Source organism: Gobio gobio (genome assembly GCF_949357685.1).
Source record: "Gobio gobio genome assembly, chromosome: 3".
NCBI lineage: Eukaryota > Metazoa > Chordata > Actinopteri > Cypriniformes > Gobionidae > Gobio > Gobio gobio.
Genome location: NC_137099.1, coordinates 16,031,573 through 16,056,142, shown reverse-complemented (window position 1 = coordinate 16,056,142; position 24,570 = coordinate 16,031,573). Strand labels below are relative to the sequence as shown.

At 37.3% G+C, this 24,570-nt stretch overlaps 1 protein-coding gene across 1 annotated transcript; it reads right to left on the bottom strand.

The window, feature by feature from the left end:
• Positions 1-1,441: 1,441 nt before the first annotated feature.
• tmod1 (tropomodulin 1) lies at positions 1,442-24,374 on the bottom strand. The gene is made up of 10 exons (XM_079812257.1): positions 24,083-24,374; positions 23,063-23,256; positions 20,229-20,385; positions 17,328-17,444; positions 9,465-9,554; positions 6,889-7,019; positions 6,659-6,766; positions 4,862-5,005; positions 4,523-4,667; positions 1,442-2,624 (listed from the first exon to the last, which is right to left on the bottom strand). The coding sequence occupies exons 2-10, from the start codon at positions 23,177-23,179 to the stop codon at positions 2,566-2,568; spliced, it is 1,068 nt and encodes a 355-aa protein (XP_079668383.1). The 5' UTR covers positions 23,180-23,256; positions 24,083-24,374; the 3' UTR covers positions 1,442-2,565.
• Positions 24,375-24,570: the final 196 nt, after the last annotated feature.

The window sequence follows — 24,570 nt, the reverse complement described above, 5'->3', positions numbered from 1 at the left end:
GCTGAGGGCAACATTCCCACGCAACTTTTTCAATCTTTATTAACTCAATAAACCACATACAGTAAGGTGCACTAACAAAATGTACATATTGTGCACCAGCCCAGGCACTCTATGGCAATGATTATGGGCCTGCTTCCAAACATGGGACAAGACAATAAACAGTGAATTTTCCCTTTTTGGTTCTGAACAAGACAAAGTCCTATAAATGTTCTGTCCTTTAAACAGTAGGAAAATGTTTACATCCCTAAAACATACTGACTTTTACTGTGCTGGGAGAGTGCGAAAGGAGAAAGGCCTGATCACAGACAACAAATATCTGAGAAACACACACACCCTGCTAAAAATCACACACATGCAAGATTGCAAAGAATGCATATTCTCACGCAAACTGCCAAGAAATGACCAGGTCATATTTCATCTCAAAATCAAGATGCATGAAAAAAAATAACATTTTGCTAAATAATTATATTATTTAAATTGTTAAGTACAGTTGTGTTTATTGTACTGAATTTGTGACTTGTTTTTAGATTTTTACAGTAATTTTACAATACTTGCATGATCATTTGATAATTGTTTGTATATCCCGGCTGGTTTTATTTTTATTTCAATTAAATGATTGTACTATATTTTAGTTTAATATATGTTTTATTTAATATTTTGTATTTTTATATTTAAATTATATTTATGCAGTAATTTTTTGAGCATGGACCTGAAAATTTAATTTCCAACTTAAACGGTCATAAATCTTTAATGCTTTAGGAGCACAGATTTAAGTTTGGTCTCTTTTTAAAGATGACACTTGGCAGATTATTGCTGAAGTAAAAAAAAAAGGTTTGAAATGAACAATTTTTATATGAAATACATATTTTCCAAAACACGTTTTACTCTAAAACTGTGATAGCCAAAAATCTAAACAAGCCGTGTTCCAAATTTGAAATTGATATGTCAAAAAATGAGCTTTCAGTAAGAATTTGTTTGTGCGCAGTACCAAATGTTTCCAATAGAGGAAATTCATCTCCCATTAATTTCCAATCGGCTCATTTTCGACCATGAACAATACAAGTGTGATAATTTTTTTCAGGACCATTTAACCTTTTCGAATCATGTCCATTAATTTTTTTTATTCACACATAAAGTGCCAAAACCTTTACCAAGTTTCATACCATACACACACACACACACACACACACACACACACACACACACACACACACACACACACACACACACACACACACACACACACACACACACACACACACACACACACACACACACACACACACACACACACACACACACACACACACACACACACACACACACACACACACACACACACACACACACACACACACACACACACACACACACACACACACACACACACACACACACACACACACACACACACACACACATATATTATATTTTTCATTTTGGGTGGAAAAATAACCTGGACATTACTTTGTGAGAGCAGGCATAGGCAATAATACATATCGTTTTATGAGACTTTTTCTATTGTGTGTTATTATCCTCATTCAAGAGTAAAAAGCATTTAATGAGGAAGACTACTACAGAGATCAGGGTTTACATTTCAATCACATTCAATTTATAATAAGTGGTTATCATAGAAAGAGACTGTTAGTATAATAAAAGAGAGATATTATTGCTAATTGTGGAAAATGAAATACAGCTTTTCCTGAACATGAAAAAGAGGTTTTCCCTCATCAAACGAAGAATATAAAATCTATAAATAATTTCATAAATATGTTGGAGCGGTGCAAATTCATTGAACTTTTGTACTGTTATCAGGTGATCAATAAAAGGTACATTCATACTGACTTTGCAAAATTAATTCGCAGTTATTTTCATTGCGAGTTGGCGACAAATATGCACCAACAATGCACTTCCATTGGTATTTGCCGCATAACGGAGCTCACCTAATTCTGCAGTCAAATGTCAATGACTTTCCAACAATTTGTAGAGCAACAAAATGACCAGTTGTTAAACATTTAAAGAGAGAAAAACAGATCAAAATTACAGCATATCCCAAAAACACACAGTAAAAGCATGCGTCTTTACGCTGTACTACCAGTATAGTGAGACTCAAACTGCCCTGGAGAAGTCACAGCTACAATCAGTCAAGTTTGATGCTCTTGGTGTGCATCCAGACACAGCAAAATGGCTGGCTTTAAGGTCAAACTGTTTACAGCGAGAAGATTATGTCAGCTGGGAACATTGTGATAAACTGACCGCCATTTTCATCTTTACTGCTTCCATCAACACAAGTAGGTGATTTTTCCCTACCAATGTTATGGCAGGTAGTGTACACATTTTTAAAACGTTCCGCCATGAGTAACTATGTGTCTGAGTGGTGCCTTCGTGTTCCCAGATCTGGGGCTTTGAAAAAAGCATTCTGATTTGAATATGTTTTCTTTAGATGACCCTGTGAGTTACCTGTGAAAGGGACATAAATGGAGGGAGGATATGGGATGAGATGGGTGTGATGTGATGTACAGTATACTGGTGCAGGTCCCAGGCCATAGAGGGTTCCCGCTGCTGCTACACGTTTGTCCGACATTTAGGAAAGATGGGCCCTCCTTCAAGCCTTCTCTTTCTTACTGCACACACAAACAAAAAAGGGTTGATCACTTTTGAGAACATAAAAACAATTTTTCACTAGCTCCACATCATTTCTTTAAAGGGATATTTCACCCAAAAAATGAAAATGATCCCATGATTTACTCACCCTCAAGCCATCCTATGTGTATATGACATTCTTCTTTCAGACGAATACAATCAGATTTATATTAAAAAATGTTGTGGCTCTTCCAAGCTTTATAATTGCAGTGAATGGGAGCCCAAGATGTGAAGCCTTCTCACAGTTCAAAACTCTTACGCTACATCCGACGTCCTTTACTGCCATTATAAAGCTTGGAAGAGCCAGGACATTTTTTTATATAACTCTTGATTGTATTCGTCTGAAAGACGAATGTCATATGCACCTAGGATGGCTTTATTTTAATAAATGCAAAGTATGTTTTCAAACATTCAAAATTAAATTAAATAATATGCTATAATAACTGGCAATTAAAATCATAACGTAACTGTATTAAAGCTATGAATTCATAAATGCATTTATTTATTTATTTTTGCTGAAAAACAATACATTAAGTTACTGATTTATTAAATGACACTCTTACAATTTCTCCCAAAACCTTCATGCTAGACATTGGGAAATCCTTATTGCATTTGTAGATACCAAAGACAGAAACTGGAAATTGCAATTAAAGGAATAGTTCACTCAATTAAAAGAGTAGTTTATATGGCTTCAAAAGACAAGAAATATAGAGTCAAATGGGCTACTTTTATGGTGTTTTTGGAGCTCAAAATCTCTTATTTAATGTTATTGTTAATTCTTCATTTAAAGAAAGAAAGTCATATGCGCTTGGCAAAATAATAATAATAATAATAATAATAATAATAATACAAATTTGCGGAGAACTATTCCTTAAAGAAAAAGCTCTGCATGCACAGCAAGCCAGAGGCCATTTTCAATCATATTTTTGTGGATTTGGCATCAGAATAGTCTCTCAATGGAGAAGAAAGTAAAGACCAAAACCTCAAAACCTCAAAACAACCCATCAGACAGTCGGACAGACAGCACAGACAAACAAAACAACCAAGAAACAACCAGATAATGAAGACAGACAGGTTTTGAATTCATGTTGATGGAGGGAAATGCAGTAGTGGAGATGCTGAAGCGGTAGAAGGGAGCTTGAGGAAAAGAATAAAAGCTCATAACGATCCAGAGGCTTGAGGTATTGCAAGAAGGCTAAAATAAGAGCGAAAAGGCAGCAGGTAGTTCCCTGAGGGAGATAAGGAAGGCAAGACTTTTGTTTACTTGGGTTTTGACGTGAACTTGAACTTTTTACAGAAGGCTCTTTCCAGCTCAGGGACCGACAGCGTGAATGTGATCGCGCCATCTGTGTCCGACCGAACTACACGTGCTGTAAATACATACATGGCATGAACACACCAATACACACACACACACTAGATTGGGGCCAGTAAGACTATTTTTGAAAGAAATTGATACTTTTATTAAGCAAGGCTGCATTAAATTGATCAAACGTGACATTTGTATTTAAAATAAATGCTGTTGAACTTTATTCATCAAAGAATCCTGAAAAAAATGTATCATGGTTTCCACAAAAAAAATTAAGGAGCACAACTGTTTTTAACATTTATAATGATATGAAATGTTTCTGAAAATTCAGCTTGGCCATGAATTGTAATATTTCACGATATTACAGTTCGACCAAATAAATGCAGCTTCGGTATGCATAAGTTCCTGACATCAAACTGGATGGTGAATTAGGTAGTGTACCCATTTGAGCACACAAACACACATTCATTTTCAGCAAATACACACACACACAACAACAACAATCAATGTTAATTCTGAAAATACACATACAAATAACAAATCCGACAGAGTCAGTGCGTGTGTTCTTACCAAGGTCATTGTTGCTCATCATGGCATTAGATCCACGCAAGCGTGGGCCCTGCTGGGTGAAGTGGTATCCGAACTTCAGCAGAGTAGTGTTCTTCTCCAAAATGTTAGCTATCTCCATCTCTACCTTATTACCCAAAGGCTGACTCTGTATCACACATACACAAATGATATAAATGCAAGATAAATACGGGATATAATTCAATAACTCTTTTAGACCAGAGCTACCCCTTTCCTTCACTCGTCCCTCCATCATCATTACCTTCAGACCAAACCCCTGACCTCATGGATTATGGCTCGGACCTTTATATAACTTTCTAAAGTGTATGTTTGTGTACGTACCTGGTTGTCAATCTTTAGCTCATGCAGTGTAGTGTTGCTCTTTAAGGATTCCACGAGTGCCAGAATTCCAGCTCCAGTAATGAAGTTTGACTCCACGTTTAGACTCTTCAGAGTGGTGTTCACTTTCAGCATGTCTGCTAGTGCCTGGAAACCAAACATTACATGTTGTTTAATATCTACACTACCATTGGAAAGTTTGGGCTCAGTAAGATTTTTTTGTTTTTAAAAAGTATTTTATGCTCACCAAGACCATTAATTTTGATCCAAAATATAGTAAAAACTGCACAATTGTAAAATATTATCGCAATGTAAAAAATGTTCATTTTAAAATGCAATTTATTCCTGTGATGACAAAGCTGAATTTTCAGCATCATTACTCCAGTGACACTTCAAACTAATTATTCTAATATGCTGATTTGGTGCTCAGGTAATATTACATATTATTCACCACATTTCAAATGGATGTGCTACTTAACATTTTTGAGAACAAATATAATTAAAGAAAAATCTGGATTATTTCATAGAAATTCCAAAAGAACGCATTCATTTGAAATCAAAATCTTTTGTAACATTAGTAATGTCTTTAGTCATTTATTTACTTCATTACAATAATTTCAATTAATTCTTGCTGAATAAAAAAATAAATAAAAAAAATAAAGAACATTAGAACATATTTGTCACCAGGGAATACCGTTTCCATGAAAGGGTGTACATGGTCTGCAACAATGCTTAGGTAGGTGGTACGTGTCAAAATAATATCTACATGGATGGCAGGACCTAAGCTTTCCCAGCAGAACATTTCCCAAAGCATCACTGCCTCCGCCGGCTTGCCTTCTTCCCATAGTGCATCCTGGTGCTATGTGTCCTCCAGGTAAGCGTCGCACATGCACCCGGCCATCCACGTGATGTAAAAGAAAACGTGATTCATCAGACCAGGCCACCTTCTTCCATTGCTCCGTGGTCCAGTTCTGATGCTAACATGCCCACTGGGTCAGCCCCATATGCAACAAACTGTGATGCACTGTGTATTCTGACACCTTTCTATCAGAACCAGCATTAACTTCTTGAGCAATTATAGCTACAGTAGCTCATCTGTTTGATCGGACAACACGGGTCAGTCTTCGCACAGAACATGCATCAATAAGCCATGACCCTGTCGCCGGTTCCCCACTGTTCCTTCCTTGTACCACTTTTGATGGATACTGACCACTGCAGACTGGGAACACTCCACAAGAGCTGCAGTTTTGGATATGCTCTGACCCAGTCATCTAGCCATCACAATTTGGCCCTTGTCAAACTCGCTCAAAATCCTTACACTTGCCCTGTAGCTATTGACTCTGCAGAAAGACTTCTGCGCACTGTGTGCCTCAGCATGGGCTGACCCCGCTCTGTGATTTTACGTGGCCTACCACTTCGTGGCGGAGTTGCTGTTGTTCCCAACTGCTTCCACTTTGTTATAATACCACTAATAGTTGACCATTGAATATTTAGTAGTGAGGAAATTTCACGAATGGAATGCACAGGTGGCAACCTATCATGATACCATGCTTGAATTCACTGAGCTCCTGAGAGCGACCCATTCTTTCACAAATGTTTGTAGAAGCGTCTGCAAGCCTAGAAGCTTGATTTTATACACCCGTGGCCATGGAAGTGTACTTTTGGCAATAGTATATATAAAACAGTAATGTGCATAATTGTCATAAGTCACAATTCCAAAAATTACATTTGTAAATACAGGCTGCATTTTCTTTATGGAAAGTATAATTTCTTATTTGAAAAATCTAATCTTTAACTCACAAAGGCTATGGGATCGTTACTTCTAGTGCCAACGATGCTCAGGCGCTCCACAACTCTGTTCCCTTTAAGAGCTTCAGCATATGCTTTCAAAGTTGGGACTGGAATATTCTACATATCACCAGAAAAAAAAGAGAACACATAAAAGGTCAAACCATCAAAACTGCAAGCAAGTAGACATATAAAGACACAATATTCAACAAAAAGTATAAATAAAAGAGTGAAAGTGGCACCTTGATGTTATTTAGGTTGACCTCAATAAGATCTGGATCATTGCTTTTGATTCTCTGTAGTGTTTCCTCTACATCTGTGTCATTGGGCTGCTCATCTGGCACTGGTTTATACTGAGTACACTGGATTACACCTGTGTATATAATACAACTCAATTACAACAAATCATATGGTTCAGTGCCAGATATAACACAATACTATATCAAACAGTACACTGTATACACCTAATGTTAAAATGGCCCCAAGCCACACTTAGATGTATGGCATTGCATTACATTTATTTACATTTATTGTAAATGTTTACATAGGTATTACATATTACATGCATATTTTGTAAAATACTGTCAAATATTTGTTTTTTGCAAGTACAAATCTATTAATTTACATATAACTTAAGTTAAAAAAAAAAAAACAGTAAAAGGACATTCCCAGAAGTCCTTGCATTACACATCACATATGATTACATTTTTTGTTATAAATAAATCGGCCTCTTATTTTTTTATCAGTCATGTACATTAGTTTGTTTTGTGTTACATTTTATGGTATTTGGTTAATTGCTTGTTTGTTTATTAAGTTTTTAAAATTTTGATTATATAAAACATTTCAACTTGACATAAGATAGAAAATTTAAAACACTTTCAGGTGATGCATTCTAAAATATTCCATGTAAACATGTTTCTGCATACAAGCTACAGTTCAACAGAATATGTTTAACAGTCAAAGGAACTTGACATGAGAGACATTCGTCTATCAATAGAAACCCATGTGTAATTCTTGAGTGACCCTCTCAGGTTATTTAGTTATTGTTTTAGTGTCTGTGTTACCCTAACCACAGTTGCCTTTTTTCTTTTTTTTTAACAGGATAATTTTTACAGTGTGCCTTCAGATTCCAAGCACTTTCAACTTTCCAATATACTATTATATAACTTGTATTTTACAGTTACTTCTGATTACAGTTTTTTTTTATTCGCTTTGGTACTATTTTCACATGCAAGGTGTACATACACAAAACTTATACTGCTAATATCACAACAGATCATTAAAAGTGCACTTTTATCAAACTTTTCAGCATGTTTTCAATTGTTTTAGTACAATACACAAAACCATAAAGTATCATTTTCACTACACAAGAAAAGGATTTCATCTATATACATTTCATAACGCTCTTAATATCAAACTTGATTTGCATCTTTTATCGTTCAGTTTCATACTTTTGTCTATTATTTAATCCAACTGATCTTAATGGTTAATCAATGAATCATTTGGTACACCTATATATGTCTATTGATATTCATTCTATAGACATTGTTTCTACTTTGTTTGCAAATTATTTTAGATGATAACCACTATGTTCAAAGTGTGTGTGTGCGTGTAAACTCTACATTATGGGGACAAAATGTCATGGCAACATCCTAAATCCTTGTGGGGACATTTTTGGTCCCCATGAGGAAACAAGCTTATAAATAATACAGTATTCAGTTTTGTTTTGTTTTAAATAAAATAAATAATATAAGTATAATTATATAGAGTAATAGAGTTTGTACCGTATAAAAATCTGAATGTCTATGAAGTCTATGGAGTGTGTGTGTGTGTGTGTGTGTGTGTGTGTGTGTGTGTGTGTGTGTGTGTGTGTGTGTGTGTGTGTGTGTGTGTGTGTGTGTGTGTGTGTGTGTGTGTGTGTGTGTGTGTGTGTGAGAAATATTTGCAATTCGTGAGCATAGAGCAGAATAGAGTATAAGGGAGAGGAAATAGTAAATGGTGGTGTAACATCAGACTTATCAATATATTATTTATATTAAAGTATGTATGCCAGGTGATACTGTAAACATATTACCATGGTAGAGACTGCCGCATTACTGTAACTCACCCTTAAAAAGGTCAACGACATTATAGATTCAGACATATGGTACAATGAGAACATTTACTGAATTGGCAGCAAACTCTGTTCTATAGCCCAGAACCTCATGGCTGTGTGGCGTAACTTCATCACAACTTTTGATAACACACTGAATAGATACTATTACAAACATTATGGATTCAATTACATAAGTTAGGTAATGTAAGTGTATTTTCTTATGTGGCATCTGTAGCCAGTGTTACTATAGATTTCAGCAACGAGGGTGATTTGAAACATGTATCTTGCATTGTTTGCTATTAGATTAACTGATTGTTAAAAGTACTCAATTGAAAGAAGATCATACTGTTGTGTTTCTGTGATTAAACCAAATGTTCTCATTACATATTACAATACTCTTGTGTTTGAAACAATGATTATGTGGAATGAAAATATGTGCAACTGAAGGAAAGCATTACATCAGGTTTTGAAAGAATGACTAGCTGTGTTACAAGTGTGTCAGTTTGTATTTTTTGTACTAAGAGTTTTGAAAATGTACACCTTACTTGTGAAAATAGTACCAAAGCGAATAAAAGAAAACTGTAAAGAATATGGCAATGCAAACAAAATACTAATGCAAAACTGGAATAAACTAAACCTGATCGACCATAAAGACTCAATCAGACAAATATAAAGCTTCAAACCAGACAAAAACATTACAGAATAACTGCTGTATTCACTTACTGTTCAAACCCTGTTTGTTGACGATAGTACTGCTGGCCAGTGCTTCATAATACTGCTGATTGCTCATCAGTGTGTGCATGCCCAAGATGGCTGCAGCAAGGGAAAAAGATTTTCACATTATTTATGAATGAATGAATGAATGAATGAATGAATGAATGAATGAATGAATGAATGAATGAATGAATGAATGAATGAATGAATGAATGAATGAATGAATGAATGAATGAATGAATGAATGAATGAATGAATGAATGAATGAATCAATCAATCAATCAATTAATGAATGAATGAATGAATGAATCAATGAAATGAAATGAAAATGTATGTATGTATGAATGTGTGCATGTATGTATGTATGAATGTATGTATGCATGTGTGAATGTATGCATGTGTGAATGTATGCATGTATGAAATGAAAATGTATGCATGTATGTATGCATGCATGCATGCATGTGTAAGGTGGAAAATAATCAAAGATATTTGAAATATGACAAAATCATCTGCTTTGCTGTTAACTGCCATCGTCGTGATCAAGATATTGAAATTGACTCAACCCCCTCCACCTTAACGCCATCAGAGGGGCCAGTTGGGGTTTGAAGAACAAAAGGCTGGCTGGTCAAAAGGTTTTCACACCTGTGATACAATGGGGGAAGGTTTGGTCTGATTGGTTATTTTCAAATGTCTCACTGGTTGGTCTGATTGGTCAGTTTTACAAGAGTAAGTTTTGAATTTGGTGACATCAGGAAGAGGATAAAAGAAGGATTGCATTCTGTAGCTCGCTCTCTTTTAATTCTCTGCCTTCCTCTTGGGAGGGTCTCTTTGGTTTCTCTGGCTTTCTCTGGAGAGAGCTGTTCTTTAGCTCTCTCCCTTTTTCTCTCTCCCTTTTTCTCTCTCTCTCTCTCTCTCTCTCTCTCTCTCTCTCACAGGTAACATTCTAGGCAGAGGCCTACTGAGCATAATTAAGGGTTTATGTTTTACATTTATTTGAAATGATTTTAAGTGTAACCATAACCAGTATTTGTGTTTTCCTTTTAGAAGAGATTTATGTCTATGATGTAATTGAAATTTTACATTTACTTGATTGTTAATAAATTGTTACATTTTGATCCTTTCTGAATTAATCTGTAATTATTAACTATCTCCAATGTGGAACGTTATAATTATAACTAAGGGTTAAAACGGAACGATCAAATGTATGATTAACTACCAAATATAGATGACCAAACATTCGGTTGGGATTCTCTTCTAAATGCGACAACTAAATGAAATGGAGTCAGATAAAGAATATTATAATCAAATCCATTCTTCCAGCTGAGACACTGAACGCGTAAGGCCTTCACCGCGGTTCGCTACCGATCATTGGAGCGAATTCATGCGGTTTTACAGTTGGTGACCCCGAATACGTGATGTTGCGAGCAGACGAGCAACGTGTTTTCAGCGAAGTATTGGATTTAAAATCAACAAGAGATTTGAGCTTCTCTTTCCTCAGCTGTTCTGTTGATCTTGTGAATGGATTAAAGCGGACCCTCCGACCAGAATGAGTAAGTAAACCTTCTTTGCCTTTTAGAATTGTTGAGGGAAAGTTTTATTTGCAACTCACACATATAGACACATTTCTAGAACGGGTCGGTATGCCCACTATAGATCGGAACCGTAGAAATCCGATATTGTGTAAGAATTAGACGTGAAACATGACTTTTCAGGGAAATAACAGCAGCAGTGTAGATGAGGAAATTATGGCAATTTTAGGCGTACAATTACAAGATCTCCTCGTTCGATTAAGCGATAAAGGATTGAACCTGAAATGGAGTAACACCGAAATTATATCCTGGTATTCTGCTAAGGGCGCACAGCTCAAATCTGAATCAAAATACAAGAAAATCCCCTCTGCAATTGTTTATTTGCTTCGTCGTAACGATCTCGAGACAATGGCCGAGGGCGAACGAACGATAGCAAATATCAAAGAAATTGAAAGATTGCGATCTGACGAATTACAAAAGTTAAGATCAAAGGTCGAATCAGTCTCATACGAGCAACTTGAGTGGGCTAGGCAGCGTGAAAATATGGCAACAAAAATTGATCAGTTACAAGGAAAACTTCAAACCCGCAATAATTACATATCTGCTCTCGAAGATTGTTGTGATAATGCAGGATTTCCAGTGGCCGCGGTAAAACAAGCAGCACTGAATGAAACTTTTGAGCTAGCGAAGCCAAATGATAATGATGACAATGATGCTGCGTTAGGATACAGGCCACAGAGAGAAACTCATAACCGAGCTCCTGTGTTAATGCCTGAACATCCAAAACAACGAAGCCTGATAAAGACTCGCACAAAAGCTAACGACACAGCTAAGAAATCTGTTAAGGTCGCCGTGCTTAAAACTATGACTAATGCGAACGACGAAACCACAACGATCAGCCGTCCGTTAACCTGCGAAGAATGTTCCAGACACAAACAAGTCGTTGGAGTAATGCCAAGAAAAGGGCCGTTTCAACCCTACTGGGAAACATTGATGCTACAGGCTACGGTGTATAAGCTAGAAGTTAGAGACGTGTGGCAAATAGCACTTCTCACTCTCCCTGAAGAGCTCAGACCGAAACTAACCGAAGGCATGAAATCTGGCAACATAATCGAACGAGTCCGCAACGAAACAGACGAAGCCATATATGAACGACTAAAACAGGCATTATTAGAAATGAGGGGACCGACACACGCAGATTGGAGCAAAATACTAGAAATCCAACAGGCGAGTGATGAAACATTTGAGACATACGCCGAGCGGTTATGGGTAACTTACAGAGAACACTCAGGATTAGAAAATGCAGATCGAGACCATGACGCGTTATTACAACTTGTGAAAAATAATGCTGGCATCCCAATCCAACGGGCTTTGTCAAATGGCGTCGATCCAGTTAAAAACACATTCCAATCCATAGTAGACTGGGGCTCAAGAATAGAAAATAGATGGAAATCTAAGCTAAATGCTGAAAAGTGCATTACTCCCATAATGCTTAACAGCAATGGGATTAAAAAGCATGTTCACTTCGTAGATGAGGTGACTTGCTCTAATGAATCTGAAGCATTTAGTTCAGAAAATGCACAAGAAAGTGTGTCTATTTTAGCTCTTAAGGGGATGCAGGATGATTTGCAAGCATCCGAGAGTCATGAATATACTGAAACTCCAGGAGAAGGTAGCAGACAACCCAACAGACAACCCAATGGCAAAGAGAACAGGTTTTGCAGATACTGTCAGAAAATCGGGCATGTCGATGGAAAATGCTGGTCACTGGGTAACGGGCGACCTCCGCCGTATTTTCAGAAAAATAGGAAATTACTTTCTAAAGGCAAAGAACAGCGCTCATTTGCCGGTCAAACTATCAGTGAGCTAACTGCAGTGTTCATGCAAGGGCTTCAGCTATTAACTTCACTTGCGAGCGGGCTAGCAGCCTCTTAGCAAGATTAAAACACCCAGATTGCAATGATCCTGTTTGTATTTTCAAATTTGTAATTGTATAACACATTGCGCGCATTGATTACACATAGTTGTTTGTGCTACAAGATACACATAAAACACAAGATTGCTTTACTGTAAGTGATGAAACACTTAGGATAAAGGCCGTAGATGCTACGCATTCTAGGCCATGTATCTTGTGTAAATTGGAATAACTTTAATACTGGAATTGTACAGCAATTTCAAGTTGCATGTGTCAATGTTGAATTTGTTTGTCTCCTATAATGCAAGCTCTGCTATTTCCCATATAGCTGCAGTAAACCATAAACAGGAACATAGAATTGCCATCTGGCTACAGTGTGAATTACAATTGCATTAACCATGAAAATGTCTTCATCGCAACAGGACTCAATAACTCTGACCTTTGCTATTTCTAATTTGAGAAAGTTATAATACTTTTCATTGGTTCAATTCCCAGTGCCAAAAAGGAGGGGAATTGTGCTGTTAAATGTGGCACAGATAATAGAAAACCAATTCATCCTTCACTCAAAATGACTGTAATAGTCTGAAGTGTTAATACACAGAAACAACAGCAGTAATTAACTGTGTTTCTCTCTAAATTTGCAATTCCTTGGAGGACGGCGGCCAAAAGGCCCCCCTCCCCCTGCATCTCAAAACTTGAGATGTGAGAGATGGGTGCGAATATCTTTATATATATTTGATGGGGTCAATCACACCTCACAATATGTCTACATGACCTCCCAGTGAAAAAACTGGAATTAAATTATGCAACACAGATTGATATTGATTATATTCCACCCATCTCCAAAACATTAACACAGAATACACCCTACACTCACGACAACATCACCTGGAATAGACCAAATCTATTCAGGCTGAACACTACACATCATAAACGACAAAGATGACATAGAGTCTAAAAGTGTTACATCACTAAAGATCTATTGTTCATCTTTTCACACTAACAGATCCAGATAGCTACACACACTCACACACACACACACACACACACACACACACACACACACACACACACACACACACACACACACACACACACACACACACACACACACACACACACACACACACACACACTCTGTTACCAGGAATACCCATTATTGTATGACTAATCATATTTAGATCTACATTAATTACATTGGAAGTTTCCTGAACAAACACAGTGGTTATTATATATATGTATGCTTTCATAAATGTGATTGATTTGTTGTTTTTCTTTTATGGTTTATTGATGCGTACCATCTTTGTTAATGTATCAATTGCACTGACTTTTGCTACATTTCCTTTGAGAAATTCAAACCAAAATGCTCAAATTCCACTAGTATAATAGTGGAAAGTTAGATGAACTTTGAGTTTGATTTCCGAGTCTTGGTTACACTGAATATTTTGCTAATACTCCTCATGAAAAGGGGGACTTAAAATCAACAATGATTTGTTTTGTTATAATGCATTTTATTTCAATGTTCCCAGAAACAATGTACGAGCTTGTGGAATCTTCTTTTTATTCTCAAACCCTGACCACTTTATTAAGTATTTCGATTTAAGGGCTTATTGCCGGAGACCATTTTGATATGACCACATCAGACTTCTGACCACTGAAAAATACCATGTATGCTTTTGTTCTTTGTTGTGCTAAATGATCTTTTAACCACAGAATACCTGCAGCAAAAGTTCGCTCCTGTGTCCTGCCTCAAAAGAGCGACTGTTCTTGAGGTGTGAAGTTTTCAATGGACGTTTTTGCATATCAATGATGAAGTTCTCATGCAGGGCTACAAGGACAACAAAGGCTGAAAACTGATCAGCTGCTTTTGCAACAAGTCTGGACGAGAAGTCTGAAGAATAACATCTACACACAACAGAAAGCATATCTTTGTGGACAATGCCACCTTTGGACTCAATGGTTGTGGCCAATGGTGCCAAACGGGGAACTGTAAGGTGGAAAATAATCAAAGATATTTGAAATATGACAAAATCATCTGCTTTGCTGTTAACTGCCATCGTCGTGATCAAGATATTGAAATTGACTCAACCCCCTCCACCTTAACGCCATCAGAGGGGCCAGTTGGGGTTTGAAGAACAAAAGGCTGGCTGGTCAAAAGGTTTTCACACCTGTGATACAATGGGGGAAGGTTTGGTCTGATTGGTTATTTTCAAATGTCTCACTGGTTGGTCTGATTGGTCAGTTTTACAAGAGTAAGTTTTGAATTTGGTGACATCAGGAAGAGGATAAAAGAAGGATTGCATTCTGTAGCTCGCTCTCTTTTAATTCTCTGCCTTCCTCTTGGGAGGGTCTCTTTGGTTTCTCTGGCTTTCTCTGGAGAGAGCTGTTCTTTAGCTCTCTCCCTTTTTCTCTCTCCCTTTTTCTCTCTCTCTCTCTCTCTCTCTCTCTCTCTCTCTCTCACAGGTAACATTCTAGGCAGAGGCCTACTGAGCATAATTAAGGGTTTATGTTTTACATTTATTTGAAATGATTTTAAGTGTAACCATAACCAGTATTTGTGTTTTCCTTTTAGAAGAGATTTATGTCTATGATGTAATTGAAATTTTACATTTACTTGATTGTTAATAAATTGTTACATTTTGATCCTTTCTGAATTAATCTGTAATTATTAACTATCTCCAATGTGGAACGTTATAATTATAACTAAGGGTTAAAACGGAACGATCAAATGTATGATTAACTACCAAATATAGATGACCAAACATTCGGTTGGGATTCTCTTCTAAATGCGACAACTAAATGAAATGGAGTCAGATAAAGAATATTATAATCAAATCCATTCTTCCAGCTGAGACACTGAACGCGTAAGGCCTTCACCGCGGTTCGCTGCCGATCCTTGGAGCGAATTCATGCGGTCTTACACATGCATGGATGGATGTATGTATGAATGAAATTAAATGCATGTATGTATGAATGCATGTATGAATGTTTGTATGTATCTCTTCATATATTACAATTTTCCCTGCTTATGTTAGTCAAACTTTCTTGACTCAAAACTAATAGTTTCACGTGTCCATTATCCACCCTCTATGTGATCCTCTAAATGAAACAAGCAGAACAGTAATGGCATCAAATTAACTAATGCAGACCAAAATAAAATCTAATAAAATGAAAAAAAAAATGGATGGCAAAACATCTAAAAAGCAAGTGAAGAGGAAAGTGCAATTTATGAGTCTGGCATGTATACTTCATCTGATAGTTGACCGTGGGCCAAAGACAACTGAACTAACCTCATTCCCATATGAAGCTCTAATCTGTCAGTACATATAAGATGTTCAGACTATTAAGTCAACTCCTTAAATCCTGCTGTTTTGAAACATGATCCCGAAGGGGGGTGGGGGGGGGGGGGGGGGCAATTTACCTAATTTTTAGGGAAACCACTCCATCATGCAAAATGAGAGTAAAGCAAGTAGCTGACAGTTGAGAGGGTTTTTTTTAGCCAGCAGAAAAACTTTGTTACCCTTTTTTGGTAGCCAAGTGTCCTTAGTGCACAAGGATGAGTCATTGTTATGAAAGAAAAAAAAAACTCAGCCTTGCATACGCAGTTTCAGAAACTAACATATGCATGCTACATGTGAAGGACTAGTTCCCTTAAAAAATAAAAATGAATTATTTACCCTGTCGTTCTAAATCTGTATGATTTTGTTTCTTCGTGAAACGCAAATCAAGAAATTTTGAAGAATGTTCATGCTGCTCTTTCCAGTACGGCTGAAGTATAACAGTAGAGGAGGAAAGGAAAGACAGTCAAATGAGTTTGGAACATCATGACTAGTACAAGATGCCAGAGTTTCTCATTTTGTTTGGTTAAAGCAACCTTGAAATAACACTTAAATCATCATGCAGATTACATAATATGCTGAACATACCATGCAAATACTCAGCTAATGCATGAGAAACATTCTGGAAATGTTAGAGCAGCATACAATGTTGCAGATTAACCTACTGGAGTGATCCGTGGCTTAGAAACGGTGGAGCAGGGAAGTGGACAGAGAGAATTAGGAATGGAGATGTGAAAATGGAGTGGAGAAGACTACAGAGACAGAGGCACATTGTGAGATAGACACACAGAGGAAGTTCAAATTAGTCAATGAAATTACAGATGGATTCACTCATTTGAATGTGAATAAAAATTTCAATTAGTGAACAGAGAGCGCGGAATTTAATTATGCCTTAATAAAGATTAAGTGTCGTTACAAAACAACAGTAAAAAGATTCTTTCAAATCCATTACAGATTACGCGCATACCCATATAAAGTCAGAATTATATATTTATATTAAAAATTATATTATAAAATGACGTCTTGGATCCTAAGAATCAAAGATGCATAGTCTACATACAGGAATTAAATTGGTAACATTAGTCTGTACCTGCTATATCGCACAATTCTGCATCAGTAGCACTAGATAGCGCTTCTTCTAGTTCAGGCTCCAGAGTGACATCTTCCAGGATAGGGTCAACTTTTGTCTTAGGCTCCCACACTTTTCCTACATACACACAAATACAGAAACAGAGAGTGAGAGGAAAACGCCTTCTTTAATTTGTGCTAAAATTGTGACTGTCCGACACGAGCCGTCATTTCAACATCACGCTTTTGCCGGCCAAAAAACAATTTTTAAAGTTAGTGTACTTTTAAAGGTGCAGTGTGTAGTACAACCCCAAATCAGAAAAAGTTGGGACAGTATGGAAAACGCAAAATTTGACGTGATTTCTAAATTTACTTTCACTTTCATTGCAGACAATATGAACACAAAATATTTCATGTTTTGTCCGGTCAACTTCATGTCATTTGTAAATATGCATCCTTTCCTGTCATTCAGACCTGCAACACATTTAAAAAAAAAGTTGGGACAGGAGCAATTTAGGGCTAGTAATGAGGTAAAATGGTTAAATAATGATGTGATTTGAAACAGGTGATGTCCAAAAGCAAATTTGGCAAAATCTAATGCTTTAGGAGCAAAGATGGGCCGAGGATCGCCAGTTTGCCAACAAATACGTGAGAAAATTATTGAAATGTTTAAAAACAATGTTCCTCAAAGAAAGATAGGAAGAGATTTGGATATTTCACATTCAACAGTGCATAACATAATTAAAAGATTCAAGGAATCTGGAGGAATTTCAGTGCGTAAAGGACAAGGGCGCAAGCCTAAGCTGAACAACCGTTATCTCCGATCCCTCAGGCGGCACTGCATCAAGAATCGTCATTCATCTATAAGCGATATCACCACATGGGCTCAGGACTACTTTGGCAAACCTTTGTCAAGTACCACAATACGTAGTTACATCCACAAATGCCAGTTAAAACTGTACTGTGCCAAAAGGAAGCCCTATGTTAACAGTGTCCAGAAGCGCCGTCGACTTCTCTGGGCTCAGAGGCATCTGGGATGGACCATCACACAGTGGAAACGTGTACTGTGGTCAGATGAATCAGTATTTCAGGTATTTTTTGGGAGGAATGGACGCCGTGTGCTCCGGACCAAAGAAGAAAAGGATAATCCAGACTGTTACCAGCAACAAGTCCAAAAGCCAGGGTCTGTCATGGTATGGGGTTGTGTCAGTGCCCTTGGCAAAGGTAACTTGCAGTTCTGTGAAGGCACCATTAATGCTGAAAAGTACATAGAGATTTTGGAGCATAATATGCTGCCTTCAAGAAGACATCTTTTCCAGGGACGTCCATGCATATTTCAACAAGACAATGCAAAACCACATTCTGCACACATTACAAAGTCCTGGCTGCGGAGGAAGAGGGTACGGGTACTTGACTGGCCTGCCTGCAGTCCCGACCGGTCTCCAATAGAGAATGTGTTTGAAGCGCAAAATGCGACAACGAAGACCCCGTACTGTTGCCCACCTTAAGACTTGTTTGCAGGAAGAATGGGACAAAATTACACCTGAAACACTTCATCACTTGGTGTCTTCAGTCCCTAAACGTCTTTTAAGTGTTGTGAAAAGGAATGGCAACATTACAAAGTGGTAAATGCTTTACTGTCCCAACTTTTTTTTTAAATGTGTTGCAGGTCTGAATGACAGGAAAGGTTGCATATTTACAAATGACATGAAGTTGACCAGACAAAACATGAAATATTTTGTGTTCATATTGTCTGCAATGAAATACAAGTCAAAGTAAATTTAGAAATCACTTCTCTTTTTTTTTATTTGCGTTTTCCATACTGTCCCAACTTTTTCTGATTTGGGGTTGTATTTATGAGGATCTATTGACAGAACTGCAATATAATATATATAACTATGTTTTAAAGATCTTACATAATAAACCGTTATGTTTTCATTAACACGGCGGGTCCCCTTACATTGAAATCACCATTTTGCGCCGTCATGTTTCTACAGTAGCCCTAAACGGACAAACTGCTCTACAGAGTGCTAGCTACTCTCTGCTGTCTCAGACGACATCTTTGGCCCTGTCCCAAATGGCACCCTAAACCCTCACGATCTTCCCACGAGTCCGCGCTTTCATGACGTAACACCGCTTTGACTATCGGGAAGAAGTCCGCTGCGGAACCCGCACCAGTGCGGGCTCGGCAAAAGTGCGCATCTGGGGCACATATCGACTGCAAAGGGGGCGCTCACGAGCACCCTTCTGAGACCTAAAATCACAAATGGGCCTACTGTCTCATGGACTTAATAGACCGAAAGTGCATATGAAGCGTGCCATTTGGGATAGGGACTTTATCCTGTGTCGGCCACCGTAGCTTCTCTAGTTCTTCGAAAGGGAGGGGTGAGTGGTGGGTGGTTGCAATTCGCAACCTCACCACTAGATGCCGCTAAAATGTACACACTGTACCTTTAAACAAAGGAGACAACACTCTCAGCTAAGAAAAAGCATGATACATAAATGAGGAGACATGAAAGAAATTGAAGAGAGATTGGAAGAAAATGGAGACAAATAAAAATTAAATACCACCTGTGAACCGAATGTTACTGTGCATAATTTCAAGCTGTAATTTCATCATGTTATGCAAAAAGAGCTACAAAGTGTACAGTATGAATCTTTAATTTTGATTCATAAAAGTGCTATACAATTTGTATTAGTTGGACAAAGTAGTTTGTGATTTATTTTAAATGCCATTTCACTACAAAATGCCAAACAAAAAGCTGGAAGTGCCAGTCTAATGGCAATGTTTATAACTTTCAGGATAAAAAGAAAAAAAATATGACAGAACTACTTCTGTGATGTACAGTATGCACACGTTTGGACATTGTTAGCGGACAAATTACAAACTAATGGATCGTTCTAAATGTAAGTTGCTCCTCACCTCTTTTCTCGCCAGTGAAGGGAACAAGATCATCTCGGTCTGGGTGTTCTTTGGCTTGTTTCTCCAGATGAGCTAGAAGGTCATCTCTCTGGAAAGTTCCGGTCGGAGATTTCTTAGTCTGATCCCTCTGTCTGTATCCTGCAGGCAACAGTTCGTTCTGAAAACAATACAATTCATAAAACATTAGTTTAGTCATCAAACTTTCATAAAAAGCACATAGAATGTAAGATAGAATGTTACAATAAAAGATGTATTTGCCATATCTTAAAATACCATGGATTCTAATACCACAGTATAGTCACAGAAGCCATTTTCCACCAATTTCCTTCCTTTGCAACTATTTGATACATTAGATATATGACGTGTCCACCTAACCCAGGTTTTCTAACTTGCAACCACATACTGAAAAGGCAAACTCAACCACCTCCTGAAACACAGTGAACAATGATAACATTCTACAAAGTCAGGGCCTATCAGCCCATATCCACATAAAAGGGCCGCAGAGCAAACAGGGGGAGATGTCAACGTATGTGCATGTTAAATGTGATGACAGAATCCAGAACACATAGCATTTCAAAGAGAACTCAGAGAGAACAGAACTTTATACGACATCTTAGTATTGTTTATTCTTAGTGCAGACAAAATTGAGACAAATTATTTCTAAAGTGACATTTAAAATCATTAAAGTAGAGATTTCCACAGCTAAATTTACAGCAGAATTTAGTGTTTCGGGGAAAAGGCTCGGCTTTGGTGGAGAATGTTTATTTTTGTTACATTTGAGCAGATTAACTTTTGTTCCAGCACCAGTATTTATGGTAAACTTCTGCACCTCTGGCTGAACATCTCAGTAAGGGAGAAGAAATTCTCTTTTCCCTCTTCTCTGTTGCTGGACATTTATTCTACGTCTGTGTCTAAATCTGTCAAGAAGTGCTTAGATGCTGGAGTCAAACCAGATTCCTGAAGAGCAAATAAAAAAACTGTAGTCTGAGTAAGAAAAAGAACACTATAAACAGAGAATTCCCTAAAAACACTACTCAGCACACTCCAATTAGGGCCGGCCCGTGGCATAGGCGGAATAGGCAAATGCTAGGGGCGTCACTCATCCATAGGGGCGCCAAAATGTATTACAGATACTATTTTATTCATATTAATTCGAAATATTAACTTAACTAAGTGCCCCGCCTCTTCCCGGTCCTCCTCATCAATCTCCCCCCGCCAAGCTACTTGAAGTGTGTCAGAAATATAACGCGCGATCAGTTTAACGTTGGGAATTTGTTGTGTGGCGTCGCCTCTCGCCGCATCTAATGTAGACAGAATTGCTTTCATTTTTTAGGGTGCTTGGCCGCTCGCGCCAGGTGTAGACACGGTGAAAGTTGCCTGATAATTTATGACGGATGGCCGAATTGTATCAAAAAAGACAGAAGCCCTCTGATGCAGGGAAGATAAGGGATTCACTGCAAAAATGCTCTTCTTACTTAGTATTTGTGTCTTGTTTCTAGTCCAAATATCTAAAACTTCTTCAATTAAGATGCATTTACATAAGTAAACTGACATGATATATTTTCTTGTTTTCTTGAAAATAAAATCAAAAAGAAGTGAGTTTATGCTTAAAACAAGCTAAATTATCTGCCAATGGGGTGAGAAAAATAATCTAGTTTCTGATTGAAATCTTGTTTCTGTCCCAAAAAGAAATAAGATAATTTTTCCTCAGATAATTTTGCTTGTTTTAAGCAAAAACTCACTTCATTTTGAAGTGTAAAATATTGCCTAGGGCAGCAAATTGGTTAGGGCCGGCCCTGACTCCAATCACTGAAAAACAACAAAGTCCAGTCAAACTGTCTTCACCATGATATGTCAGTATGATACAACAGTCCAGACAAACAAAAACCACAGGAATAAAGTGGTTCTCTCAAACAAAAATTGCACTAAAACAATAATGTCCGACACCAAACAAAACATAATGGGCTATAAGTATAATAATACAAACCAGTGCAGTCAAGCACCACTATGACACAACACATTCCAGTCAAACAAATACCATTACGCAAAAAACTAAAACACCAGTATAAAATAAAGTCCAGACAAACATACCAGACTAGGTAGTAACAGAGTCAAACAAACACCATTATACATAATAGAAAAAGTCTAGCCAAGCAAACATGACTATGAAACAATACAGCCCAAACAAACAAAAACACAAAAAATGGGCTTCTAAAACAATACAAAAAAAAGGAAAAATGAGATATAAAGTCGTAATTCTGAGGAAAAAAGTATTTTTTCCCCTCAGAACTGGACTTTATAACTCGCAATTGCGAGTTTATATCTCACTATTCTAAGAAATAAAGTCAGAATTGCGAGATATAAACTTGCAATTGTGAGAAAAAAAGTCAGCAATATGAGATGTAAACTCGCAATTGTGAGGTAACAATTCGCAATTATCTTTCAAATTGTTTTATTCTGTGGCGGAAACTTCCATTTAAAACAGAGTCAAGTCAAATAAACGCCATTACACACACACAAACAACTAACCCAGCCAAACAAAGAACATTAGGAAGCAACACAGTCCAGACACAAAAATTTAACTAGGTAGCAACAGTCTGGTCAAACAAAGGCCATCAATATAGTTTTCAGTGCCAAAGCACTACTTACAAGTCTAAATGCAAAATTTACAGAAAAGAGGGCTTGTTTAAAAAAAAAAAAAAGTTTATCAATCTTTCAAAATGCCAAGTATTTAGAGGCAACTGAACTGTGTGAGCACATTTATGAATTGAGTGAATTCATGCCGATTTTAAGGTCCAACTTGAGATGTTTCACCTTATTTTAAGTGCACTTACATCAGGATCAAGCTCTTCAAGTTCATCCTCAAGTCTCCTGAGCTCCTCTTCACTGAGCTTCTGCAAGAGCTCATCCTCATCCACATCCCGGTACTTCTCCATCTCTTTACGGAACATGATGAACAAGATAAAAGGGAGGAAGAGGACAGAAGAAAAGAAAAGGCAGGAACAGTCGAGCCCCCCAAATACAGGACCTTGGTGAAGACAAGAGAGACAGATTATCAGGCCTATTCTAAATTCAAAGTTTAGGATTTTCTACAGTATTTAAGTGGATTGTTCTAGACAAATCATATGGGTTATGGAGTGCAGAGTAACCACAGGTGTACTTCATCACATTAACTGAGGACATGCTATGCTAACATTGGACAACCAGAAAAAAAACAAAAATTTTTGTCTTAACTTTGGACAATATCTGCTTTACCATTTAAAACTTAAACATTTGAATGTCTTGTGTGTGCAAAATGTCTTACTTATGCTTGCTTTTTTCAAATGCCTGCCAATTTTGTTTTAAAGAAATACCTACAGTAGGGTCTTAAACAACAGATAAATTGAGTCATTTATAATCCATTTTATAAGAAGAAAACTAATCAAACTGAAGGCTGGCCTCTGCTCTTTGGACCATCTCCATTGTCCTTGGCAAATCCAACAGACAAGGACATTGACCAGCAAACTCCATCACACTATATAATGCAAATTTATTATTAACATACTACCTCTAGATTAGGTTTGCCAAATCAATAAACTAGTTTTATATACACATTTCCAGGCAGTTCTTCCAAACTAATTGCTTTTCCACTTCACTTAATAAAACTACAATAAATTAATGCCTGAATAAAGTTGTGTTGCTTCAGACACATAACTTTTGACATTAGAAAAAAAGAGAGAATACATTTAAAACAGCAAGTTTAACTATTAACCAGATAATTTTCTCCGAGCTTCATCTGCCCTGTTAATACGCGTATTTGTATGTTTCATGGCTCAATGCAATGATGAAACAAAGCGTCTATCATTCTCACTTACTTCAGACAGCGCTTATCCCACACTATATATAGCGCATGTGACAGCTGAATACTTTGACCAGATATGGTTTCTTTTCGGAGCCGCTAATTCACACAAATGTGCAGCTGCCTCAAGCAATGATTTCTCAAATCCAAAGTTCATAGAAGAACAACGCTTGACACGACGGAGAAAGAACAAATATTATAAGTTGTCACTGCTCCAGCCTCGAGCCTTCTTTCAGTAAGTCCAGTCGGTAGCGATCAAAGAGTTTCCACACAAACCCGGAGTAGCGCAGAACCTCGCCCCGCCCACCGCGCAGCCCTGCCAATCACTGACGCCATTCATCCAGCCCACCAATCAAGTTGCGCAGAGACAAATGACAGTCACCCAAGTGTGTCGTGTTGTCGTCTTTTCGTTTAATGCTTCGAAACAAATGTTAACTTGGAAAAAAAACAACATGAGAACCTAAATACAAATGTTCTTTTACAATTAGGCCATTTTCCTTTCAG